This window comes from Heterodontus francisci, chromosome 11, assembly GCF_036365525.1.
Source record: "Heterodontus francisci isolate sHetFra1 chromosome 11, sHetFra1.hap1, whole genome shotgun sequence".
In the NCBI taxonomy this organism is placed as follows: Eukaryota; Metazoa; Chordata; class Chondrichthyes; order Heterodontiformes; family Heterodontidae; genus Heterodontus; species Heterodontus francisci.
This window is the reverse complement of record NC_090381.1, coordinates 92559241-92579237: the sequence shown is the minus strand read 5'-3', so window position 1 is coordinate 92579237 and position 19997 is coordinate 92559241. Positions and strand designations below refer to the sequence as shown.

General features: G+C 44.3%; 1 protein-coding gene across 1 annotated transcript in view; it reads left to right on the top strand.

Moving 5' to 3' along the window:
- Positions 1 to 19997, top strand: part of LOC137375058 (collagen alpha-4(IV) chain-like) — a 226548-nt gene that overhangs the window by 156682 nt on the left and 49869 nt on the right. Inside the window, exons 32-39 of the mRNA XM_068041685.1 lie at positions 105 to 248; positions 7206 to 7313; positions 9746 to 9927; positions 10040 to 10103; positions 12256 to 12330; positions 17410 to 17517; positions 18394 to 18501; positions 19860 to 19931. Coding sequence (XP_067897786.1) covers positions 105 to 248; positions 7206 to 7313; positions 9746 to 9927; positions 10040 to 10103; positions 12256 to 12330; positions 17410 to 17517; positions 18394 to 18501; positions 19860 to 19931 — 861 coding nt within the window. The remainder of the gene's footprint in view (positions 1 to 104; positions 249 to 7205; positions 7314 to 9745; positions 9928 to 10039; positions 10104 to 12255; positions 12331 to 17409; positions 17518 to 18393; positions 18502 to 19859; positions 19932 to 19997) is intronic.

Below are 19997 nucleotides of genomic sequence, written 5' to 3'. Positions count from 1 at the left end.
ATATTGTTGTACTAACAGAGATCAGCTGTAATAACTTACTGAAAAGTGCACCTTGTAATATGGGGGATCATTCACTCATTGAGTATATTCTTTTCATGGATTAGGCAGCAAAGGTAGCCAAGGCATTCAGGGATTTCCAGGAGCAGTAGGTCCACGAGGACTTCCAGGAATTCCTGGAGAACAAGGACTACAAGGGGATGATGGAATCCAAGGCTCTGATGGAGAAAGAGGGATCCACGGAAGAAAAGGTATCAAAGAATGCATTTCCGTTCGACATGTTACTTCAGGAGTGTAATGTATTTTAACATCTTCTTCAAACAAATTAACTAAAATAGCATTGGAGTTGTTTAATTACAGGAATCAGAATAATGGACATTCTTTTGTGTTTTATGGTGGATTGGAGCCCGAGGTTTATGAATTCTTTTTCTCTTTCTCTTTCTCTCTGTCTCTCTCTCTCTCTTTCCCAACTTTAAAAAGATCTTTTCCCATTTGGAAACAAATGGACTTATCAGCGAGAGGCAGCATGGTTTTGAGAAGGGGAGGTGATGTCTCACTAATTTGATTGAGTTTTTTGAGGAAGTAACCAAGATGATTGATGAAGGAAGGGCAGTGGATGTTATTTATATGGACTTCAATAAAGCCTTTGACAAGGTCCCTCATGGCACACTGATACAAAAGGTGAAGTCACATGGGATCAAAGGGGAGCTGGTAAGATGGATACAGAACTGGCTCGGTCATAGAAGACAGAGGGTAGCAGTGGAAGGGTGCTTTTCTGAATGGAGGGATGTGACTAGTGGTGTTCCACAGGGATCAGTGCTGGGACCTTTGCTGTTTGTAGTATATATAAGTGATTTGGAGGAAAATGTAGCTGGTCTGATTAGTAAGTTTGCAGACGACGCAAAGGTTGGTGGAGTTGCGGACAGTGATGAGGATTGTCAGAGAATACAGCAGGATCTAGATCAGTTGGAGACCTGGGCGGAGAAATGGCAGATGGAGTTTAATCCGGACAAATGTGAGCTAATGCATTTTGGAAGGCCTAATGCAGGTGGGAAGTATACAGTAAATGGCAGAACCCTTAGGAGTATTGACAGGCAGAGAGATCTGGGCGTCCACAGGTCACTGAAAGTGGCAACGCAGGTGGATAAGGTAGTCAAGAAGGCATACGGCATGCTTGCCTTCATCAGTTGGGGCATAGAGTATAAAAATAGGCAAGTCCTGCTGCAGCTGTACAGAACCTTAGTTAGGCCACACTTAGAATATTGCGTGCAATTCTGGTCGCCACACTACCAGAAGGATGTGGAGGCTTTGGAGAGGGTACAGAAGAGCTTTACCAGGATGTTGCCTGGTCTGGAGGGCATCAGCTATGAGGAGAGGTTGGATAAACTCGGATTGTTTTCACTGGAACGACAGAGGTGGAGGGGCGACATGATAGAGGTTTACAAAGTTATAAGAGGCATGGACAGAGTGGATAGTCAGAAGCTTTTTTCCAGGGTGGAAGAGTCAGTTACTAGGGGACATAGGTTTAAGGTGAGAGGGGCAAAGTTTAGAGGGGATGTGCGAGGCAAGTTCTTTACACAGAGGGTGGTGAGTGCCTGGAACTTGTTGCCGGGGAGGTGGTGGAAGCAGGTACCATAGAGACGTTTAAGAGGCATCTTGACAAATACATGAATAGGATGGGAATAGAGGGATATGGACCCCGGAAGTGCAGAAGGTTTTAGTTTAGGCAGGCATCAAGATTGGCGCAGGCTTGGAGGGCCGAATGGCCTGTTCCTGTGCTGTACTGTTCTTTGTTCTTTAATCTCCAACATCACAGATCATTCTTCAACCACACACCAGGCCTTGGGGTCTTCAACTCACTGTTTGAAAGAATGTGAGTGTGGTGTGGTGCATTTTCTCTGTCTCACTTTGCACCTGCATTGTGCTTGGTCCTCCCATATAATGGCTGAGCTTGGATGACAAACTCACTGGGTAGGGAATTGTGACAATTTTGGCCATTTTTCCGTAGAAAGGGTTTGGGGGCAAAAATTATATTTTAAATAATTAGATCTTTAAAGCAAACTGAATTCACCCAAGTTTAAAGAAGGACTGAGAGGAAAGATAGTTAAATACTAATGAAATTATTTTCTTGAAGACAGAAAATAATGAACATGTTGTTAACCTGCCCTGGTAATTAATAAAAACCTCACACCTATCGTCCTGGGAAGTTCCTGATCCAAAGAGTTCATCAAAAGGACTCTCTGGCATAGGCCCTCCCTGCGGATTGTATCTACAAAAAGATAGTATCTATAATAATACAGTTTTCTTCTGCCCACACTTTTCTGGTTGGCCAGTAGGTTAATTTGGTGGGTGGAGCCTGGTGCACTAGGAGGTAGGTGGGGTGCACGGAGGACTGGAGTGTGTGATGCACACATGGCAGTCAATGGATTGGTGGCAGCAGTGGTGGCAGTGTGGAGGGGGGTGTTGATGGAGAAAACAAACAGTGGAAGGTCAGGGAGAGCCCAACAACAAAGTTACCCTGGCTAGAGAGATTGAGGATGGGGGATGATGGCATGGGAGGAGGGAAGGAATGGCATCAGAGGGGGCAGAGAGGAACAGCAATTTGGGGTGGGGGTAACAGCATGGGGGGATAGCATGGGAGAGGGGATGGCGGGGGGGCAATGGCATGGGCGGCAGAACAGCATATGGGAAGGGGTCATCTAGGATGGGGAACAGCACAAGAGGGTGGGAGGATGGCATGGGGGGAAATGGCATGGGAGTGGGCAGACGGAGCAGCATGGGGTGGACAGCATGGGGGCAGGGCAACAACATGGGACGGAGTGGATGGCACGGGAGGGGGCATGGGATGGGAGGTTGGGGGTTGGACAGCATGAGAGGGAGGGGGAATTCATTGGAGGTATGGATGGGAATGGCATAGGAAGAAGGCAAGGGATGGAATGGGGATGATATGAGAGGGAGGAAAGGCATGGGATGGATATGGTATGAGGAGAATGGAATGGCATGGGATGGAGATTTAAAGAAGTTGTCATGAAGACCCTCACCTGCCAAGAATGAGGCATATTAATTTTGCCATATGAACATTAATTTTAAACTATTGCTGGAATGAAGAAATGACTTGTTTAAAGAGATCAGCAGTGGCTAGAAAACATTTGCATACTAAGAGACGGTGCCTGGAGATAAGAGGCTCCCTGATCCAATTAACCCAAATGGATTTTGATCACCAGACATTGAATGTGTAAGAAAGCCAGCATTCTAGGGTGTCTGCTAAGATGGAGAATCCACAAATGCAGGGGTTTGTTAAAACAGCAAGTCACATGACTAACCTGCTGGCCCAGGTTTTGTTTGAACTGCTCACAGCACAGTTTGGGTCAGATTGCAACTAAACTTGGAAGAAGGGAGCCTCTCTCCTGGCTAGCTCTCTCTCTCTCTCTCTCTCTCTCACTCACAAATCTCCAGATCCACTGAAGTCACTTAAACCTCAAGAGAGAAAAGACTCCTACAGTGAAACTGGTTTTAAAGCATGCACTGGGCCCCAACGAAACGGCAAGACTTACCAGCATTCAAAGATTCTATATCAAACTCAAAGGACCGTGAATAAATCCCAACTATTGCCTCAAACTTTTCCCCTTTATTCTTTCTACTTTTCTGTCCCTATCTGCGTGTGTGTTTATCGCTTACGCATGCTAGCGTGGTTGCGTCGTGTATTCGTAGTCATTAACCGAATTAGAGTTTAAGGTTAATAAACTTCCACCTTTCTTGTTTAAATCTAAGAAAACATGTCTGGTTGATTTCTTTGCCTTACAATTGGAGAGTAGTGAACAAGGATTCACTGAAGGGTAGCTAAAAACATGGTGTTTTTAAAATTAAACCCTATTATGTTAAATCAGGCAAAGGCCGAGAGGGAACCCCTAGACCCCTTTCTCACCTGGTCGCAAAAATGTACTGTTATAACAAAGATACTCACCGCAAATGTTTTGCAGGCCTAACCTAGAAGCATAGAAAATAAGAGCAGGAATAGGCCATTCGGCCCTGCGAGCCTGCTCCACCATTCATTATGATCATGGCTGATCATCCAACTCAGTAACCTGTTCCCGCTTTTGCCCCATACCCTTCGATCCCTTTAAACCCAAGAGCTATATCTAACTCCTTCTTGAAAACATACAATGTTTTGGCCTCAACTGCTTTCTGTGATAGCGAATTCCACAGGCTCACCACTCTCTGGGTGAAGAAATTTCTCCTCATCTCAGTCCTGAATGGTTTACCCTGTATCCTTAGACTATGACCCCTGCTTCTGGACTCCCCCACCATCGGGAACATCCTTCCTGCATCTACCCTGTCAAGTCCTGTTAGAATTTTATAGGTTTCTATGAGATCCCCCCCTCATTCTTCTGAACTCCAGCAAATATAATCCTAACCGATTCAATCTCTCCTCATACGTCAGTCCCACCATTCCAGGAATCAGTCTGGTAAACCTTCGCTGCACTCCTTCTATAGCAAGAACATCCTTCCTCAGATAAGGAGACCAAAACTGCACACAATATTCCAGGTGTGGCCTCATCAAGGCCCTGTATAATTGCAGCAAGACATCCCTGCTCCTGTACTCGAATCCTCTCGCTATGAAGGTCTCTGCTAGTCAGACATCAAACACACATTAACAGTCAGGTTTTTAAACAGGTTGCTGCTAGAACAGACTTTTGCCAGACTCAGGCTGGGTTACAGGAAACTACTTAGAAGTTATGTTCGGCAGCATCCGTGGAGAGAGAAGCCGAGTTAACATTTCAGGTCTGTGACCTTTACACAGACCTGAAACGATGACTCTGTTTCTCTCTCCACGGATGCTGCCTGACCTGCTGAATATTTCCAGCACTTTCTGTTTTCATTTCAGATTTCCAGCATCTGCGGTATTTTACTTTTATATTTGAAGTTATGTTGTTTGACTTAAGTGAGGTGATGCGGAGCAGTGTAGTCCAGCCGATTTCTCGCACTTCTGCCTTCACCCCTTCCCCTCCCTCCCAGAACTGCGACAGGGTTCCCCTTGTCCTCACTTTCCACCCCACCAGCCTCCACATCCAAAGGATCATCCTCTGCATTTCCGCCACCTCCAGCGTGATACCACTGCCAAACGCATCTTCCCCTCCCCTCCCCTCCCCTGTCAGCCCTCCGAAGGGATTGTTCCCTCCACAGCACCCTGGTCCACTCCTCCATTACCCCTGACATCTCGTCCCCTTCCCACGGCACCTTCCCATTCAATCACAGGAGGTGTAATACCTGCCCTTTTGCGTCCTCTCTTCTCACTATCCAAGCCCCAAACGCTCCTTTCAGGTGAAGTAGCGATTTACTTGTACTTCTTTCAACTTAGTACACTGTATTCGCTGCTCACAATGCAGTCTCCTGTACACTGGGGAGCCAAACGCAGATAGGGTGATCGCTTTGCGGAAAACCTCCACTCAGTCCAAAAGCATGACCCTGAGCTTCCGGTTGCTTGCCATTTCAACACTCCCCCGCCCGCCCCCCGCACCCCCTCCCTGCTCTCATGCCAACATTTCTGTCTTTGGCCTGCTCCAGTGTTCCAGTGAACATCGGCGCCAGCTCGAGGAGCAGCACCTGATCTTTTGATTAGGCACTCTACAGACTGAACATTGAGTTCAATAACTTCAGAGCATGACTTGCCTTTTTTTTATATTTTATTTTTTAACCATGTTCCTGTTTTTCATGCAGTCAGAGCTGCTTGTTATTCTGCTATTAACACTTTCTCTGGATTAATGCTTTGTCTTTCACCACAAGCATTAACACACTCTTTGCCTTTGTCCCAGGAAAGCTTTGTTATTTAATCTCTCCTGCCCTCTGCCCTATCAAACACCTTCCCCTTTGTTCTCTACCCCACCTCTCTCCCCTTCATTTGCTTAAAACCTAATTCTTTTGTAACCTTTGCCAGTTCTGATGAAAGGTCACAGACCTGAAACGTTAACTCTGCTTCTCTCTCCACAGATGCTGCCAGACCCACTGAGTATTTCCAGCACATTTTGTTTTTATTTTAGTCAGTTCATTAGTTTGTAGTGTTACATGAATGCAAGTTGGTACAGTTTGAATTAAATGAGTGTGTTCACAATTGCTGTTGTGTTTGCTCAACAATTCATATCTAGTTTCACCTTGAAAAGTGTTCACTCGGTCCACTTGCAAAAGGATTGAACAGGTACATGAGGGCTCATGCCAAAGACAGGAATATCCACTTCAGATGACAGGGGGTTATTAATGTTACATCCTTAGTTTACATCTTTTATAGCTAGATATTAGGCTGTACAGGCACACTCCTAAATGTAAATTACAGACTGCTTATAGGAGTGAGCAGAACGACTGTACGCAAGGGAGTAACTGGGGTAAGACCTCCAATTTATATATGGAGTCATTGGCATCCATATGTTGTCCTTTAATCAGCAGCGAGTCCTTTATTCTAGCATATAACACTTTGGGATGAGCAAAATAGTAAAATAAAGTTTACTCAAACACTGCAACTTATTTAAATTTTGCAAAAATTTACTTTCAGCTCAACTGGCCTTGCTGTCCCAGAGAAACAGTTGATGGAGCTGGTAGATCAGCCATACTTGCACCCCAAGTTACATGATCCAGTGATTAGATTCAGCACATCTGCTCTACACATGTATAGTGCTTCAATTCTCAGTAATAATTGTCAGAGTAATCATGAAATTGTTACTGTGTGAGATCAGACTAGACTCTCCTTGTCTCTGTAATAATTTCCATATATTACTTACAACATTTATTTAGCACTGTGATTCTGTGTAAAATCAAAGACTGCGGGAAGAGATCGGGATGTCGACGGGTTAAGTCTTCTTGGCGATTTTAACTGCCTGCCTAGTTTCTACCTGGTGGGTAGGGTTAAAATTGCCCCTTTTTTCTGTCTGGTAATTGAAGGAGACACTTTAACACAGAGAGTGAAATAACACATAGCCCATAGCTTGACTTCCAAACTGTTTTGGTTGCCTGGTGGTAACTGGGCTGCTGTGAATCTTGACCTCCGGTGGTTCTTTGGATAATTCGAAATCACATGTCCTTCCATTCTATTCAAAAAATGTAGTTTCATAAAAGGAAATCTAAGGGACTATGATCATTTTTAAGGAGTTCAAAATGGTTTTGTTAAGCTGCAAGAGAATAATTGTACAAACAGGAAAATTTCAATTGTTTTGTTTCAGGAGAAATAGGGGACCAAGGGGAAGGATCAACACCTGTTATCTTCTATGTAAAAGGTACCAGAGGAATCTCAGGTCTTACTGGTGAACATGGATGTACAGGACCAAGAGGTAAGGAAAACACAGCCTTCAATGTACTAACTTTCAAATGTCTTAGATTTGGTTAAAGGATTGGTTAGTGATGGGTGGCTTGTTGAAATAAATGTATTATTTGTTCACTTCTGGAATGAATTTGAACCAACAAAATAAGATGATGAAAGTCATCTCTCTCTTGGTTGTAATGGTCAAAAAGTAAGTCATTTGGGTGAAATGTTAAGCTACCTCCTGGTGACTGGTGAAATACAGCAGAAAACTGCACTTAATGCAGGTAATGACTTAAACATATCTGGTGCGGGAAGTGAGAAAACATACACTAGTGCTACAAGGACCCTGGCTGAGATTTAAATCCACCTCTTAGAGGTAAAAGCATCAGCTTATAACTGAACAAATACCTAGTGCCCAGATTGTAGCTATTTGTAGCATATTTATAAAATGAGGACTCCTAAAATAAACAGTGACCGCCATCAACCAGAAGGAGAACAACAAAGCCCCCGGAGCCGATGGAATTCCATTCCAAGCCTTGAAGCATGGTGGCCTATACAGCATGAGTTTTTCTTGGCCTGCTAGTAACAGGGCAGGATTCCATGGGATCTTTGTGAAGCTGTTATCATCAACTTGTGCAAAAACAAAGGAGAAAAATCAAATTGCTCCAACCACCGTGGGATCAGCCTCCTATCTATTGATGGAAAGATCATGGCTAGAATACTCCTGAACAGGCTTGTGCCTACCATTGCGGAAGAAAACCTCCCAGAGAGCCAGTGTGGTTTCAGAGCAAACAGAGGCACCACAGTCATGGTGTTTGAACTTAGATAATTACAAGAAAAGTGTCGTGAACAGAACAAAGGCCTGTCCGTCACTTTCGTAGACCTCACCAAGGCATTCAACACTGTGAGCAGAGATGGACTTTGGAAAATCCTTGAAAAACTTAGATGGCCACCCAGGTTCCTGGCCATGGTGAAGCAGTTTCATGAAAATCAGTGCAGACAAGTCAAGCAAAACAGCGACCTCTCAAGTCCCTTCCGTACCTCCACTGGCATGAAGCAGGGACGTGTGCTGGCCCCGACCCTATTCACCATCTTTTTCAGCATGATGCTGCAAAAGGCAACAGGAGACCTTAAGGAGGGAGTTTACGCATGCTTCCAGACTGTGGGAGGCCTTTTCAACATCGGGTATCTTCAGGCTCACACAAAGACACAAGAAAAACTCACCCGTGAACTTCTTTTCGCCAATGACTGTGCTCTCTGGGCCCACAGTCAGTCAGACCTGTAACGTATAACAGCACATTTTTCCAAAGTGGCACAACTCTTCGGACTAAAAATCAGTTTAAAGGCAACTGAAGTCCTGCATCAGCCTGCACCCAAGACGAATATAGACCACCAAGCATTGTCCTCGAGGGAACCGAGCTGAATGCCGTCAAGGAGTTTTCTTATTTGGGGAGCCATCGTAGACAAGGAATTGGACAATACACTTTCAAAAGCAAACAGAAATTCAGCAACCACAGCCTCAGAGCACAGACCAAGTTCAAAGTGTACAAAGCGTAGTCCTCACCACTCTGCTGTATGGCACCGAGTCATGGGTCCCATACTGCCATCGTGTACGCCTTCTAGAGAGCTTCCATCAGCGCTGCCTCTGCAGCATCCTCAAGATCTACTGCAGGACCGCATCACAAACATTGAAGTCCTGGAAACAGCCAATATCACCAGCATTGAGGGCATCCTCCTACAAAGCCAACTGCGTTGTGGGGGTCACTTTGCCCGGATGAACGACAGTCGCCTGCCCAAGATCGTGTTGTATGGAGAGCTGACCACAGGTAAAAGGAACAGAGGGGCCCATGCAAACATTTCAAGGAGTCCCTAAAGAAGTCCCTCTCTGTATGTCACATCGGCCATCGACAGTGGGAAGCACAGGCCATTGATCGTGATGCCTGGAGATGCTACATCAGGAGGACTACAGGCACCTTTGAGACTGAGCGAAGAACCAGCATGAAAGGGAAAAAGAGGAGAAGGATAGATTCAATTGCCCCCAGCAGCAACTACACCTTCACTTGCACCCACTGTGGGAGAATCTGCCAGTCACGGATAGCCCTGACTAGCTACCAGCAGACCTGGAATCGATGACTACAACCTTCCCAAAATCTTCATGCATGAAGAAATGCCAAGATAAAATGAGGGAGAATCAAATGACTTTCAACTAAAAAAAAAATAATGTTTTAATGGTGGGAATGCTGCTATGTTCAAGGTTTCAATGTGTTGTGACATCCCACTAATGTCAATGACATACATGATCTGTATTAGAGGTTTGGAAAAGTAGGCTTGTGGATCAGAGGTGGTCTTGTATCAAAAGCATTGATGTGTCATTATGTTGAGGTCCTTTTGGGACCTGAACTTGAACTTGAGTAGTTTATTTTTAACATTACTCTAATTGTGCTATAACTACTGTTTCAGGTGAAAAGGGATTGCCTGGGAATCCAGGCATTCCTGGATTCCCTGGCAGGCCTGGAGTTCCAGGCTCCAAGAAAGGTTTTCCTGGGATGAATGGACCAACGGGTCCACCTGGGCGACAAGGGTATATGGGACAAAAAGGTCGAAGAGGTATCATTGGATTTCCTGGAATGAAGGGGGAGAAAGTAAGTATGTGGAATCAATATAACAGATTCATGAGGTGCTTGTTATGACATCAGGACCATTGTATTGTAAAGGGTTCAATATAATTTCAAGATGTGGTATATTTACTTTTAGGGTGACAAAGGACAATTGGGATCACCTGGATCACAGGGTGCACCTGGTTGTAAAGGAACAAAAGGTATGGGTATAATTGATTAGCTTTCCGTAAAATATTAATGAATTTGTGCGCTCTTATTAAAACCATGAATTGTACTTTCTACCCATGTAGCCAACATTCAGCTCACTGAACTGAGGGAACGAGTTGAAGTTAGTGATTTCTACAACTCGAATGACTGTGGTTTTGGCCCAAAAATTCATAAGCTGCTGGATAGTTGTTGAGTAAATTTTCATAAATTTATTTTGACAAGTAAATGAGATCCTACAATAACCTTACATGTAAAAGTGCTGCTTGATGTACAGTTAAGCCACACACCATAAGGTTCCAGGTTCGATTCTTGGCCCACACTGAAATGGGCAGCACTTGGGGTGCTATAATTGGGCCCTGTACCCCTGGTTGGTAAGGGGAAGAAAATCTTGTGTTTCCACTGCTGATCACTTTATATGGGAGATGGTGGCATAGTGGTAATTGCACTGAACTAGTATTTCAGAGCTCCAGGCTAATGCCCTGGGGATATGGGTTCAAATCCCACTATGGCAGCCAGTGGAATTTAATTTATTTATTTTTTATTTTAGAGATACAGCACTGAAACAGGCCTTTCGGCCCACCGAGTCTGTGCCGACCAACAACTACCCATTTATACTAACCCTGCAGTAATCCCATCTACCATACACCAGGGACAATTTGCAATGGCCAATTTACTTATCACCTGCAAGTCTTTGGCTGTGGGAGGAAACCGGAGCACCCAGCGAAAACCCACACAGTCACAGGGAGAACTTGCTAACTCCGCACAGGCAGTACCCAGAATCGAACCCGGGTCCCTGGAGCTGTGAGGCTGTGGTGCTAACCACTGCGCCACTGTGCCGCCCTAACTTAATTTAATTAATTAATAAAAATCTGGAATTTTCAGGGTCAACTACACGTAATGGTTGTAGAGGATGGTGGGGAGGGTTGAACTTTAAACTTTGTGAAGTTTGGAGGGGAAGGTCAAATGTAAAAGGTAAGTGTTTTGGGGGGAGGGGAAGGGCAAATAGTTAATGTAATTGCTATGGGGGGTTGGGAAGGGGCATTGGAAATTTATTTATTTAATTTTGGTGGGTTATTTCTTTCAGAATATAAATGAGCCCGCAGGGCTGGCTGCCCTTTAAAAATGGCGCCATGATTGAGGGCCGGCAGGCTGCCCCAATTATTTAAATGAGCTGCCAAGCGGGTGATGACAGAGGCTCTTTGGTGGGCGGGCTGCCATTTTTTGAGTTCACCGCTATAATCCAGCCCCTAGTCTCAGCGACGGTGCCATGAAGCTATCATCGATTGTCATAAAAACCTATCTGGTTCACTAATGTCCTTCAGGGAAGGAAATCTGCCGTCCTTACCTGGTCTGGCCTACATGTGACTCCAGACCTATACCAATGTGGTTGATACTTAACTGTCCTCTGAAATGGCCTAGCAAGCCACTCAGTTGTCAAGGGCAATTGGGGATGGGCAACAAATGCTGGCCTCTCCAGTGATGCCCACATCCCAGGAAAGAATGTTAAAAAAATTTCTCCAGATTGGAGTGGGAAGGGATTGGGTAAGCTCCATTTTAACTGAACCTCTGGTTTTTGCTAGATGGGGGAATTTAAAATCAAGGCCTATGGGCAGGATTTTTATTGAAATGAGAGGGGGGATTGGGGGCAGGTGGAGGCATAAACCCACCCCTCAGGTTGGCGAGTTGGTTTCCTGATGCGAAACCAACATGCTCAATGTTTAAAAGGCTTTGCCGAGAGCTGGAGGAGGCCGAAATCAATAAATGACCAGTTAAGCCAGTCAGGTCCCGACCCGGGAATTGAAAACCTTCCTATGTGCCTGAAATAGAAAGTGTTCCATTCTCCATTACTTACATCCATCATGTTGATGAGCATAAGAATTCACACAAGAAAGTAAGGTGGTGGCAGGAGTGGAGTGGGTGGCAGCATTGGAGGGGAGGTGTGGAAAAGGAAGATAGGTGAAATTTAACAAGGTTTTGAGATGAAGATGCATTTTTCTTAAAGGTTTAGACTACACACAACAGTACAATGAATGAAGAAAGACAATTACCTCTCAATTGCCAGGTTCAGCCTAATGTTATTTATTGTTAGTTATTATAATTACAATCTTCCTTTAAAAAATAAACTACCAATGCTTCTTTCAACAGGTGACACAGGTGATTCTATTAGTTTGAAGGGATCTCCTGGACCGAAAGGGCAGCGTGGTGATCCTGGAGAGCCAGGTAAAGTGTAACTGTTGAAGAATCAGCAATTTCAGTGGCTGGGTGCAGCTTGTGGCTGGAGCAACTATCCCTCAACACCTGGGCCCTATATTTGAGTCCTGCACTAACTGATAGGTTGAAGTCTACTTCCAGTGGGTGAATTTCTGTAGGGATTTCTCCTATTCATTGTAACTTTGGAGGTAGGGGAGGAGAAACCTCAGAAAATAGTTTAAACACTTTGAGTTGTTTCTCAGAGGTGTCCGCTACTCTTCCATTGAAATTGCTGTGGACAAATGGAAAAGTCCTTGTGGAAATTTATCCTCATACCCTATGTGAAATAAGACAGTCTAGGTTTCCGTTGGGTAAAACCACACAGCATAAAACCATACTTGATCTGATATAGTTGGCAGTCTGCCTCAGGGTACAAAGGTGGCCGGTTTGGGAGTTGAAAACATTAAGCCATGTTACTAAGGTAAAGTAGTGGGAGAGTTTTACTTGGTACCAGGCTGAGCTATTTGTCTATCACTTTTATTCTGAATCTAATCGATGATGCATCTAGGAACTTCAAATACTGACACAAGGCATGTGACACTGGAAAGTGTTCCATTCTACAGCGCTAGGTTGTAGGCCTACTCCATAATTTGACATCAAATTATTAGGCATTTAGAAATGAATGGGTAAATCAAGGACAACCAGCACAGATGCATTAAAAACAGCTTGTTTTCAACAAATTTGTTATGACTCTAAGTGGTCTATGTGAAATTTGGTAGTTTATTTTTTAAAAAGTGACCAGTTGATCAAGTAAATGCAGCAGCTATTGTGTTGAAGCATTTTCAGAATGTGTTCGCTAAAGTGTCTCACAAGAGACTTGCTATTGCTGGAAAAATTTTAAGTGTTTTCAGTGAGTGGAAAAGTAGCAGCACAGATAGAAAAAAAATTGTTGATGAACAGGAAACGGATAATTGGGTTTTTTGTGGGCTTGAGAATGATTGGAATTGGTAAACACTGGGGGCAGGATTTTCCTCCCTGCTTCTGAAACCCGCCACGAGGCCAAATGAGGGTCAGAAGCCCGCACTGTGTGAGAAAAAGTTACTCAATTTGATTTTCCCCAGAGTGGCCAATTAATGGACGGAGGGCAGGCTCACCATCCAATTAAGGGTGATGGGCAGGCTCTCGAAACTGGAGGGCCAATGAGAGGCCCTCCAGCTTGAAAGCAGTAGCAAGATGCCATGGCAGGTAAGTGAGAGAGAGGGCGCTTCAAAATGGAGGTGGCCTCCCTCTGACTTTTTCTAAAGTTTCAGCCTGGCCACCATTGTGGGGGCGGGGGAGCGCCTCTACAGGGCGGCCTGAGGCTACTACTACACGCAGGCAGGCACGAAGGGCCTCTAAGCCTGCCTAGAGTGCTGGGCCCATGGTTTGCTGCTGAAAGGTCACCTCCAGGCAGCTAATCTGGCCACCACCGCTGTGGAAAAACCCCAGTTGGTCTCCATTAATAGTCCCTTAATTGGTTTAATCAACACTCACCGTATGCAGGCGAGTAGCCCCGCCACCCGCTCTCTTTCCGCTCCCCCCCCCCCCCCCCCCCAAAACCCCAACACCCCTATCCTGCTTCTGGGAAAATGGCCCAGGTGCAGGATGGAGCCAGGGAAATGGCACACAGGCCAGCGATGCTATTTGTGACACCTGCCCACCTCTGCTCCTGGCTCCACTGGGGGCTGAAAATCAAGCACGAGGCTTCAGTGCTGAGTCCGTATTTGTTTGCAGGATATATATAGATAATTTAAACTTGGGTATAAGGATCCAGTACAGAAGTAAGACATTTGGAAAGGTGAACAGTAATAAAAAAGACTTCAGGAAGACCCAAATAGATCAGCAGAGTGGGCTGACAGATTCAAGTACTCTTTGATTTGATCTCAGTTTTAAATGAGCAGGAGGTTTATCTATTTCTGTTACTTCAAATGTATGGGGGGAAATTTTAACCTGTCAAGGTGGGTGAGTTTCTGCGCAGGCAGCAGGTTAAAACATTTGAAACTTCCGGCGAGTTGGAAAGCTGGCAGGAAACCATCGACATCTGCCTTTAACCTGAAGTTCTTCTTCGTCGCATGGCAATGGGACAGACAGACCTGCTATTTCAATATGCGAACTGCTCATTAGCTGCTAGAGTCCATTATCAAAGATTTTATAGCAGAGCACTTAGAGAACAGTGGTAGAATCGGGCAGAGTCAGCATGGATTCACGAAAGGGAAATCATGCTCGACAAATCTACTAGACTTCTTCGAGGATGTAAAGTAGAGTTGATGAGGGGGAGCCAGTGGATGTGGTTTATTTGGACTTTCAGAAGGCTTTTGACAAAGTCCCACATAAGAGATTAGCATGTAAAATTAAAGCGCATGGGATTGGGGGTAGTGTATTGTGATGGATAGAAAATTGGTTGGCAGACAGGAAACAATGAGTAGGAATAAAAGGGTGTTTTTCCGAATGGCAGGCAGTGACTAGTGTGGTACCGCAGGGATCGGTGCTAGGGCCCCAGCTATTCACAATATATATTAATGATTTAGAAGAGGGAACTAAATGTAATATTTCCAAATTTGCAGATGACACAAAACTGGGTGGGAGGGTGATTTGTGAGGAGGATGCACAGAGGCTTCAGGGTGATTTGGACAAGTTGAGTGAATGGGCTAGTGCCTGGCAGATGCAGTATAATGTGGATAAATGTGAGGTTATCCACTTTGGTTGCAAAAACAGGAAGGCAGATTATTATCTGAACAGCTATAAACTGAGAGAGGGGAATACGCAGCGAGATTTGGGTGTTCTCGTACACCAGTCGCTGAGGTAAGCATGCAGGTCCAACAAGTGGTAAAAAAGGCAAATGGTATGTTGGCCTTCATAGCGAGAGGATTCGAGTACAGGAGCAGGGATGTCTTGCTGCACTTATACAGTGCCTTGGTGAGGCCACACCTGGAATATTGTGTGCAGTTTTGGTCTCCTTAATCTGAGGAAAGATGTTCTTGCTATAGAGGGAGTGCAGCGAAGGTTTACCAGCCTCATTCCGGGGATGGTGGGACTGACGTATGAGGAGAGATTGAATCGGTCAGGATTATATTCGCTGGAGTTCACAAGAGTGAGGGGGGATCTCATAGAAACCTATAAAATTCTAACAGGACTTGACAGGGTAGATGCAGGAAGGATGTCCCTGATGGTGGGGGAGTCCAGAACCAGGGGCCATAATCTAAGGATATGAGGTAAACCTTTCAACACTGAGATGAGGAGAAATTTCTTCACCCAGAGAGTGGTGAGCCTGTGGAATTCGCTACCACAGAAAGGATGTGAGGCCAAAACATTGTATGTTTTCAAGAAGGAGTTAGATATAGCTCTTGGGTCTAAAGGGATCAAAGGGTATGGGGAGAAAGCAGGAACAGGCTACTGAGTTGGATGATCAGCCTTGATCATAATGAATGGCGGAGCAGGCTCGCAGGGCCGAATGGCCTACTCCTGCTCCTATTTTCTATGTTAACCCAGGATTATTACTTTAACTCTGTGCACATGAATTTCCCGGGCTTCCTGCAAATCGCCAGGTAAAACCAGGTGAGAGGACAGCAAGACAATGGATCTGAGCAGTTGACAGACAAGAAAGGCTTTAAATACTGACATCTGACACCTGCTTCCTCACCTAAGTGAAAGGCGTTTGCTCACAGAAGTGTGCTTTCACTGCTTTGGAGATGATTTTCAATACTGAGAAGCTCATTACTGCTGCCTCTGAGTTTTTTTGTCTTTGATCTGCATATCCCAGCTTCACAGCAGTATGAGAGTTACTTATGCAGCTCTACCTTGGACCTCAGATGAGGCACAAAAAGAACAGCAGCAGCAACACCAACAGCATCAGGAGCAGCACCAACCTTCTCCTCAACCATCTGCTGCTGCACAGAAGAGGGGGATCAACAGCTCACAGGAGGTGAGCTAATACAGGTTTTGCAGATAGAGGATAAGTGTCCTGGATATGACAGAGCAGCAGTGCTTCAAGAGGCTCAGGGTATTGTGTCCATTTGCAGCCTCCTGGAAGAAGACCTCCTGCCAAGTGGACCAGGTGGGCATGCATTGCCAGTGGAGTCAAGGGGAGGATTATTAACAGCGGAGGCAGTTTTGGAGACGGGGGTGCGGGAACATTTTTGAAAGTTGCGCAATGGGTCAGCTCCCTGACACTAATCCTCCCCCGGGTAAGTTTCATGAGGAGTCTGTACAAAGTGGAGAGGAAAAAACTGTTCCCACTTGTGAAAAGTTCGGGAACGAGAGGGCACAGATTTAAAGTAATTGGCAAAAGAAGCAAAAGCGACATGAGGAAAAATTTTTCACGCAGTGAGTGGTTAGTACCTGGAACGCACTGCCTGAGAGTGTGGTGGAGGCAAGTTCAACCGAGGCATTCGAAAGGGAATTCGACTGAAAAGAAAGAATGTGTAGGGTTGTGGGGAAAAGGCGGGGGAATGGCATTAGGCGAATTGCTCATTCGGAGAACTGGTACGGACATGATGGGCCGAATGGCCTCCTTCTACGCTGTAATGATTACTGTGGGTGGGCGAATGTGGGAATCAACAACCCTCTTCACAGAGGCCAGCAGCCAGTTAAGGCTCCACTTAGGGGCCATTTCCAGGACCTGCCAGCATTCTCCCGGGTCGGATGGGGCCCCTGCTGATTCTGGAGCTAATCAGCTACCTGGAGGCAGTCTTCTGGCCATCAGAGCCTCCTCTCAATCCCCAATCATGCAGCCACCCTGATGAAAAGGCCACAGCCTCGGGCACTACTAATCCTGTGGAAGGGAGACTATTCAGCAGGTCTGTCAGTATCACTAAATAACAGATTAATGTTTCAGGGATATAACCAGTCCAGATACTGACAAACCAGTTGTTATCTGCAATATTTTCTGTTTTTATTTTGGCTGTTTTGAATGTTCTGTCTATGTCCCTGATCTTTCTGTTCTTCTTTCATGAACGTACATGGAACAGTAATGCAGACAATAAATACGCTTCTCACAGTAAACTTGCCTGTACCACTTGCAGCACTTTCAACTTACAGTACAAATAATGATTTTTGTTTCTCCTTTTTTAGGAGACAGTGGTTTACCAGGTCACCCTGGACCCCCTGGTTTAGATGGAAGGCCAGGTGCACCCGCAGTAAAGGGAATCCATGGTGATCCAGGGATTCCGGGATTCCCAGGTATTGATAGCTGTTTAAAATGAGCAATTGAACCAGTACCTGTTGGTTATCAATATGTTAGATGTGATCAGTGTGGCAGTCAGATGTAGAGATCGTAAGATGGGTGTGGATGAAGAACCAAAGGAGTTTACAGCACTTGTGGCCCATCATATCTCTAAAGATTCTTTGTGCGAGAATCCGTTAGGAGAATAATGAGATGTAGGAGAACAATTAGGAGATGGACACCACTGTATCCACAGTGTCATATAATGCCCAAGAACTACCACACAATTGGGGGAAAAAAGAAAATGTAACATGACACCTTGGTCACATGACCTTACAGAGGAACCTTCACAAAAAGAAGTGATCATTGATGCCTGCAGCTTGACAACTTGAAAGATACATCATTCATAGTTACTGGCATTGTGTCCTTAACTTCCCCCACTCCACATCTGGAAACCGCAGGAGAGGGGAGGGGACTGGGATGCTTGAGGATATTGAAAATATTCCAACAGCTGCATAGTGACATTCGCCTTTTATTCATGGTATGTCATTAGGTTGGACACAAAAAAGATAGAGCAATGCTGGATGTAAAACTGAAAAGGCCTGTCATTAATTATATAAACTCTACTGTAATCAGTGAAGAATTTTTGCATTTTCAAGAAACATATACTTACCTCTGTGGAACTGGCAGTAGGAAGCACACTTCCATGGAATAAGACAAGTAGTCAGTTCATTTTTCAAGTGGATTATGTGTTGTAAAGGGCTAAATCAGTACTGTAGCAGTGTATTAGCCATATGATTATGTCACAGGCGTAACCAAGAGTTAGAAATCATGTTCAAAATGGTCACATGATCAACTTGTGGTACAATGACTGTGTTGATTGATTCCATAAGGTATTCAGGGACCTCCAGGAGATTCAGGACGCCCAGGACCAGCAGGATTACCCGGTATCCAAGGAAAACCAGGATCTGTGGGATCTCCTGGTCCACCTGGTCCCAAAGGTAAATTGTGGGGATACAGTGCGACCCAAAAGCACCTGTTGGCAACTATTTCAATAATGACTGTTCGAGAAACTGGACCTGTGGTAACAATCTGAAAGTTTTACTACTATAAACAGTGTTCAAACCAAAACAAACTGAAGTGTTTTCCAGGATAAGTCTCTATAATGATTGTATCCTGGACTCTACTTCGTAAACTCAGAATCACACGACATATACATGTCTGTATACATACCTGCTGTATTGTGTCTGGTCTCTCAGTTGAAGCCCCCATTTTTACTTCAAAGAGACTGATGTACATAGAGTCAATAGTTCTGAGTGCAAGCAGCCTTCCTTACCTCTCCTGATGCACACCAGTCTTGTTTCTGTCATTAAGGCATGCTCCAGGCAGGACAGTTTAAAGCTGTCTGTATCAAAATGAAGTTGAGAGAATAAGTTTTTGACAAATTCTTATACACTTATAATTAACTGTTTAATCACATTAGGATATATGCCACTTCAAAAATACAGTTTTGAGAATTAAATGGCAACCAGTACCGAATGATTTAAAGATTACAGTTGTTGTTGCTGGTCGACTATGTGTCCATTTTTGCTGGCGTTCTAGTTGGGGTGAACTTCAATTGGGAAGGGACTTGTCTATATCGGATCTGATGAAGAGTCAAGTGATATATAAATGACTGTCAATGCATTATTAGTTTCACATGCTAGTTGAAGAATATGGTCAATCACTTATCTGCATTTATATAGCACCTTTAATATAGTAAAACGTCCCACAGTAGCATTGAAGGTATTAAGAGACTCAAAAGTTAATGCAGTGAATAAATGTAATCATCTTATTTCGAAATATGTAATATATTGGAGTTTCTTTTGTTTAAACACCTTTATTAAGAATTTCAGTTGCTAAGGGAAAATAGCAAAATAAAAACTTCAGAAAAAAATTTATGTAATCTGTGTACAGTGGAGACTTTTTAAAAATGTGTCCATGGGATGTGAGTGTCATCGGCATGTCCAGCATTTATTGCCCATCCCTATTTGTCCTTGAGAAGCTGGTAATAAGCTGTCTTTGTGCTGGCTTGTGAGCTACGGGATCAAATGTTTGGCTTCCACTTCTGCACATCTGAATTTAACAGAGCCCCAAACTATACAAAACACCCACTTCAAAATAGCCAAATCTTTATTCTGTATGGAGAAATTAGAGCTTTTTTTCTCAGCTAGGCTGCTGTTCTTCTTTATCTGAGACATAACGATTGTAACTATTTTCAACTGGGAATATAAACAATATAATATTTCATAGACCTATCTTGGATGCGATCCTTTAAAAAATTAATGAGTTACTGGAAACAATGTTTCCTTTACTCTAGGTCAATCTGGATCACTTGGTTTACATGGTCTAAATGGATTGAAAGGACAACAAGGAACTTCTGGACCTCCAGGTAAAGGCTACACAATTAGTATGCATATTTTTAAACACTGTACCAACAACCATTCCATTCAACTAA